General features: G+C 48.1%; 1 protein-coding gene across 1 annotated transcript in view; it reads left to right on the top strand.

The window, feature by feature from the left end:
* Positions 1-6986, top strand: part of LOC107107583 (cadherin-6) — a 65148-nt gene that overhangs the window by 39323 nt on the left and 18839 nt on the right. Inside the window, exon 6 of the mRNA XM_015407890.1 lies at positions 855-991. Coding sequence (XP_015263376.1) covers positions 855-991 — 137 coding nt within the window. The remainder of the gene's footprint in view (positions 1-854; positions 992-6986) is intronic.

Here is a 6986-nt window from a genome sequence, read left to right as displayed (position 1 = left end):
AAGAAGAAGAAGAAGAAGAAGAAGAAGAAGAAGAAGAAGAAGAAGAAGAAGAAGAAGAAGAAGAAGAAGAAGAAGAAGAAGAAGAAGAAGAAGAAGAGGAGATTGGATTTATACCCTGCCCTTCACTCGGAGTCTCAGAGTGGCTTACAAACTCCATTCCCTTCCCCTCCCCACAACAGACACCCTGTGAGCAGTGTTCCCTCTAAGCTGAGTTAGTGTGAGCTAGCTCACAGTGTTTTAGCCTCTGGCTCACACATTTTTGTCTTAGCTCAGGAAGGAGGGCTCCAGAGCAAACTGGTTTATGCAGCAGCCAAATTGCTCGCTTGCAACTTTAATGCCAGGAGCTCACAAGGTAGAATTTTTGCTCACAAGACTCCACAGCTTAGAGGGAACATTGCCTGTGAGGTAGGTGGGGGCTGAGAGCGCTCTTTCGAGGACTGTCCTTGAGATAACAGCTCTGACAGAACTAAGGCTTGCCCAAGGTCATCCAGCAGCTGCAAGTGGAGGAGTGGGGGAATCGAACCCAGTTCTCCCAGATTAGAGTCCGCACACTTACCCACTACACCAAACTGGCTCTCAGGTAGGAGAATAGGTAGGAGATGACCCTTTAACCCCAACCCTGTGTTTGAATGTCTCTCTCACACACCTACGCTTTGCAGCTTCGTTTGGCTGTGTAGAAAACCTGCGATCTCCGGATGACGTCTCGTCCTTTTTATGGAAATGTATTGAGGTTCTGCAGAAATCCGCAGCGCCAACCTATCAACAAATGTAGTTTGATGTTTCGTACCTCGTCTCATAAAGCACCGTAAAGCGATTGCGAAAGGGATCTTTAAACGACTTTTTCTAACTTTCAGGTATTCCGTCGATCGCCATACCGATATGGATAGAATATTCAACATTGATTCTGGAAATGGTTCGATATTTACTTCCAAGACTCTTGACCGGGAAACATTGTTGTGGCACAACATTACCGTAATAGCTTCTGAAATCAGTAAGTTGCGCATAAGCACCATCACCGTGACAAATACCCCCTTCAAGCTGCGGGTTTCTAAAAGGATGTCAGGACCCCCCATGCTTTGGCTGTTTGTTGTTAATCAAGGACATAAACCTGAAATGTTTTCTGTGTCTTTTCCCCGCTTTCTTTCTCTCTTCCCCAAGGCTACAGACTGTGAACAAGGCAACGTTGTGCCTGAACAGACGGGAAATTAACAGGTTCCTCTTTTCAGATCAAATAGACCTGAGAAAACCTCCTAGCCATTGGCTAACTAGAAAAAGGATGGCTGATTTGCGAAAAGCCTGCATAAATTGTACAAACTATATGTACATAGGAGCTGCTGTGGCTCAAGTGGTTAAGACGCTGAACTGCAGGCTGTGGAAGTTCAGTAGTTCAGCAGTTCGAGACCCGGGTATGCCACATGATGGAGTGAGCTCCCGTCTCTAGTTGCAGCTCCTGCCAACCTAGCAGTTCGAAAGCAAGAAATTGCAAGTAGATAAATAGGTACCACTTCGGTGGGAAGGTAACAGTGTTCCGTGCACCTTGATGCTTAGTCATGTCAGCCACATGACCACGGAAACGTCTTCGGACAGTGCTGGCTCTTCGGCTTTGAAACAGAGATGAGCACCGCAACCCTAGAGTCGGATTCGACTGGCTTTCGAGCAAGGGAACCTTTACCTTTATATGTACATAAGGGGAAGGGGAGTGAAAATTCCCAACTCTCCAAGTGCCAGACAAATTCCGTCCTTTGGCATTAGCCGAGGTATTTTAAAAGGCCGCCGATTTAAAAGTCTTCTTCTGCATAAACTGATTAATTTGATTTAGGACCAGATTGAATTAGGAGTCTGTCGCCAGGTATGCCAATCGTAACTAAGCCCATTTGCACGAAAGCCGTTTTAAACGGGATCGACTTCAAAGCGCCAGCGCTTAGAGGCGTAGTCCAGGGCTCAAACATTATGACTCTTTTCTTTCAAATGAGCGATGCACCTGAGCAAAAGATGGGCACGTGAGGAGAGGCTGAGCAAAGCTGGCATTTTTTAAAAAATAGAATCATTCTCCCTAAGCTGCTTTGCCATTTGCGGGGAGAAAGATATAAGGACACCCCTTCCCCATGAGTGAAAAAAACCAACCTGAGAGAATTACTTTGATAGAAAAGGGGACTGGGAAGGAAAAGGTTAACGCTGCCAGTTATTATAACAGGGCTCTTTTTGTAGCAGGAACTCCTTTGCATATTAGGCAACACACACTTTTGAAAACCCAGTTCTGTGGTCCAACTTGGGGGTTCGGAAGTTAAATCTTCACCGCTGGACCACTGAATTAAGTATGCAGCATGAGAGCCCTGCAAGGCCTGAGAGAGGACAGCGTGGTGTAGCGGTTAAGTGTTGGACTAGGATGTGGGAGCCCTGGCTTCAAATTCCCACTCTGCCATGAAGTTTGCCGGGTGACTTTGGGCCAGTCACGCTCAGCCTAATCGACCCCGTGTGGTTGTTGTGAGGATAAATTGGAGGAGAAGAGAAGAATGTAAGCCGCATTCAGTCCTCAGTGGGGAGAAAGGCTTGATATAAATAAATTAGGTGTTTTTGTTCCATGCCTAATTCCTGTACTCTGCAGTGGAACACTTCCTTATTTCCAGATCTAGAGGTTACGGAAGTTTAGGAATCTTTGCCCAGGAAACACTGGAAGCTGGAAAGATGAACCTAGAAGAAGAGATTGGATTTATACCCCGCCCTTCACTCGGAGTCTCAAAGCAGCTTACAAACTCCTTTCACTTCCCCTCCTCACAACAGGCACCCTGTGAGGTAGGTGGGGCTGAGAAAGCTCTGACAGAAACTGCTCTTTTTCAAGGACAGCTCTGACAGAACTATGGCTTGCCCAAGGTCATCCAGCCAGGTGCAAGTGGAGGAGTGGGGAATCAAACCCAGTTCTCCCAGATTAGAATCCACACACTTAACCACTACACCAAACTGGCTCACAGGGTAACTACAGGGGGTTCATTCAGGGCAGGGCAAGAGAAGAGCTAAGGAAGAAGAAGAGATTGGATTTATACCCCACCCTTCACTCGGAGTCTCAGAGCGGTTTACAAACTCCTCTCACTTCCCCTCCCCACAACAGGCACCCTGTGAGGTAGGCAGGGCTGAGAGAGCTCTTTCCAGAACTGTCCTATAGACAATAGCTCTGACAGAACTATGGCTTGCTGTAAGGGTACCATCGATCAACGAGTCACTTCTCAGTCAAGAGGATGACTTTATTGAAAAGATGTTTCACTAACAAGGTTTCTGTTTAGAATGACATCTGAGGAATCAAGCAGGTAGTATGAAAGGAGTTCAAACAGCTTCTACACCAATGAGACATATTCCCGCCCGGGAATAAAGAAGCACCAAAATCCTGGGAATCATAACGGTCTATGTAATCCCAAACATCTATGTTCCCAGGCCTCTGAATAAAAGCAACATCCAGCAGACCAAAGCAATCCTCCTTATCTCCCTCCTGCCCTTGAAGTGTTTTGCGTTTCATTAACAAGCTACTCATTTGTGAGCATGCGCTTGGGATGCTAGGCAACAACTGTCAACATTACAGAAAGGAAAGTAGGATTAAAGGCACTTACAGGTTAAGCATATATACATCTGATCAAACATGGCAGCTTGCTGACACTTGCCCAAGGTCATCCAGCAGCTGCAAGTGGAGGAGTGGGGGAATCAAACCCGGTCCTCCCAGATTAGAGTCCACGCTCCTAACCACTACACCAGACTGGTTCTAGAGAACATAGAGAGAGAATGATCAACAGCATCAACTGTGATTCCCAGGACAATTAGCCATCACAGTTAAAATGATCTCAAACTGGCAAACTGGTAGCATAAACTGAATGAAGAAGGTGTATATAAAAATGTTGACTTAAGTTACTTCTAAGAACACGAATCTGTTTTGGTGCATGTGACTCTGGGGCGCACCAGAATGACTTTATTTGATATTATTTGACGGTATAAATATTCAGAGAGCCAGGTCCTATACGCAGGCCTCTTCGGTTTAGTAGGCAAAACTCAGTTACAGAAATGTGTGCGCTCGACACTAAAAACTGAGCAGCCAGGCAATCCTAATTCTGTGCCGAGGAAAACTGGGATTCTTTGCCCTGTATGAATTATGCAAATTTGAGTAATTTCATCTTCAATATGTTGCTGTTTTGCATAGCTTATTCGTAGGGAGGACAATAATACTGACGCTCCAACTGCTGAAAATTTTATTTAGCAGTTCTCGCAGCTTCTGGAAATTCAACTCGCCTAACCCCCCCCCATGTACTTATGGACCTCTCTGTGCAGCCATAGAGACCGGAGGCTTGCAAAGTCATGCTGGTTTAGGAAGCCCTTTCCTGTGCTTGACGCACGTATATGGGATCACCACACCCACACCCCTTTCTGCTCGGTCTTTCCATTTTTTTTCACGAGTTGTTGTTCCCACAAAATAGGCCTCTGGGTTCCCTCCAAAGCCACAGGACACATCATCTGATTACACAAGACGAAAGCCTATTCTAATAAACCTCAGGTAGATTATCTTGGTCAAGATGGGCAGCCATGTTAGCCTGTCTGTGGCAGCAGGAAGGTCAAAAGAAGAAGGGGACGGCAAAGGATGAGATGGTTAGACAGGGTCATAGATGCAACGAACATGAAGTTGAGCAAACTTCAGAGGACGGCGGAAGACCGGAAGGCCTGGCGGGACCTGGTCCATGGGGTCGCGAAGAGTCGGACTCGACTGTGCGACTGAACAACGAAAGCAGCAGGAAAGAGCAAGAATCTGGTCATACCTTAAAGACTAACGACATTTGTGGCAGGGGAGGAGCTTTTCGTGACTCACTGATCACTCCTTCAGAGACCAGGTATCTGAAGAAGTGAGCAGTGGCTCAAGAATGCTCACGCCCCACCACAAATGTTGTTAGTCTTTAAGGTGCGACTGGACTCTTGCTCTTTCCTGCTGTAAGAAGAAGAAGAAGAGATCGGATTTATACCCTGCCCTTCACTTGGAGTCTCAGAGCAGCTTACAATCTCCTTCCCTTCCCCTCCCCACAACAGACACCCTGTGAGGCAGGTGGGGCTGAGAGAGCTCTGAGAGAACTGCTGTTGAGAGAACAGCTCTGAGAGACCTGTGGCTTGCCCAAGGTCACCCAGCTGGCGGCATGTGGGGGAGTGGGGAATCAAACTCGGTTCTCAAAATTAGAACCCGCCGCTCTTAACCACTACACCAAAATGGCTGTCTTGGCTAGCTTCGAAGAAGGTGATGAGAGAAAAGATTCTAACTGCCTCTTAGGGTTGTCATGGAGATGCTGGGGGTGGAGCCTGGGGAGGGCGGGGTTTGGGAAGAGGCGGGACCTCTGTGGGGCATAATGCCATAGAGTTCCCCCTTCCAAAGCAGCCATTTCCTCCAGGGGAACTGATCGCTGGCGTCAGGAGATCAGTTGGTAATCGCAGGAGGTCTCCAGCCCCCACCCAGAGGTTGGCAACCCCACTGCCTCCCCTGTCAGACATCCGCTGAACCGTGGGCAGCCCATGAATGGGGATCAGATCAAAGAGTCAGAAGAAATGAGGATTCAGAGACTCAGTCTAAGCCAGACCTAGAACCAGAAGCCAGTGGAAATGAGCGTTGCCCAAACGTGGTCTGAACAGGAAGCCGCTAACATAAGAACATAAGAGACACCAATGTTGGATCAGGCCAAAGGCCCATCCAGTCCAACACTCTGTATCACACAGTGGCCAGAAATACCAGTGCCATCAGGAGGTCCACCACTGGGGCCAGGACATTAGAAGCCCTCCCACCGTTGCCTCCCCCAAGCACCAAGAAGACAGAGCATCACTTGCCCCATACTGAGAGTTCCTATCTATGCCTTGTGGCTAATAGCCACTGGACCTCTGCTCCATATGCTTATCTAATTCCCTTTTGAAGCCGTCCATGCTTGTAGCCGCCACCACTTCCTGTGGCAGTGAATATCACCAACGAGCAATATGGGAAGGAGAGAAAAGTCACTTGGGAACTCTGTACTGGCCAGGGAAGAATCCGAGCTATAGCTGCAGCAGCTTATTGCATCGGGCCAGCCATTTTGAGACCCTTGGATTCCCAGTTTTTCTCCCTTTCCCAAAACACTAGAACTCAAGGGCATCCAACAAAGCTGATGGGCAATAGGTTCGGGACAGACAAAAGGATGTAGTGATGGCCACGGGAATAAACAGCTTTCAAAGGGGATTAGATAGATTAATGGAGGATAAGTCTGTCAGTGGCTATTCGACAAGGTGGCTGAGGGGAACCTCCACATTCAGAGGCCCTAATCCTCTGAATCCCAGAGCCAGAAGGCAACATCAGGGGAAGGCCTCGGCCTCTGTGCCCTGTTCTTGGCACTCCAGAGGAACTGGTTGGCCACTGTGTGAGACACGATGCTGGACTAGATGGACCACTGGTCTGATCCAGCAGGACTCTTCTTAGGTTCTTATGAAGGCCTCGGCCTCTATGCCCTCTTCTTGGCCCTCCAGAGGACCTGGTTGGCCACTGTGTGAGACAGGATGCTGGACTAGATGGACCACTGGTCTGATCCAGCAGGACTCTTCTTAGGTTCTTAGGTTCAGTTCCAGCAAACTGTCCATAACATTCAGATACTGGCTCGAATGACCTACCGTGTGATAGCTGAGCTCCATCTGTTAAGTATTTCGTAACATCATTGTCCATAGAGAGGTCCACACACCACAGGGGCACTATTTCTAGGGTGATTGTAGGAATGCGTAGCCCAGAATTGACAAATATGCACCTGATTAAACACTGGAGAGGGGCCATGGCTCTGGTAGAGTCTCTCCTTGGCATGCAGAAGGTCCCAGGTTCAGTCCCCAGCATCTCCAGTTAAAGCCAGTTTGGCGTAGTGGTTAAGTGTGCGGACTCTAATCTGGGAGAACTGGGCTTGATTCCCCCACTCCTCCACTTGCACCTGCTGATGTGACCTTGGGTCAGTCACAAGCTCTGG

This window comes from Gekko japonicus, unplaced genomic scaffold (assembly GCF_001447785.1).
Source record: "Gekko japonicus isolate JY-2015 unplaced genomic scaffold, Gekko_japonicus_V1.1 scaffold4486, whole genome shotgun sequence".
NCBI lineage: Eukaryota > Metazoa > Chordata > Lepidosauria > Squamata > Gekkonidae > Gekko > Gekko japonicus.
The sequence above is the reverse complement of the archived record's forward strand: the minus strand, read 5'-3'. Positions and strand labels throughout refer to the sequence as shown.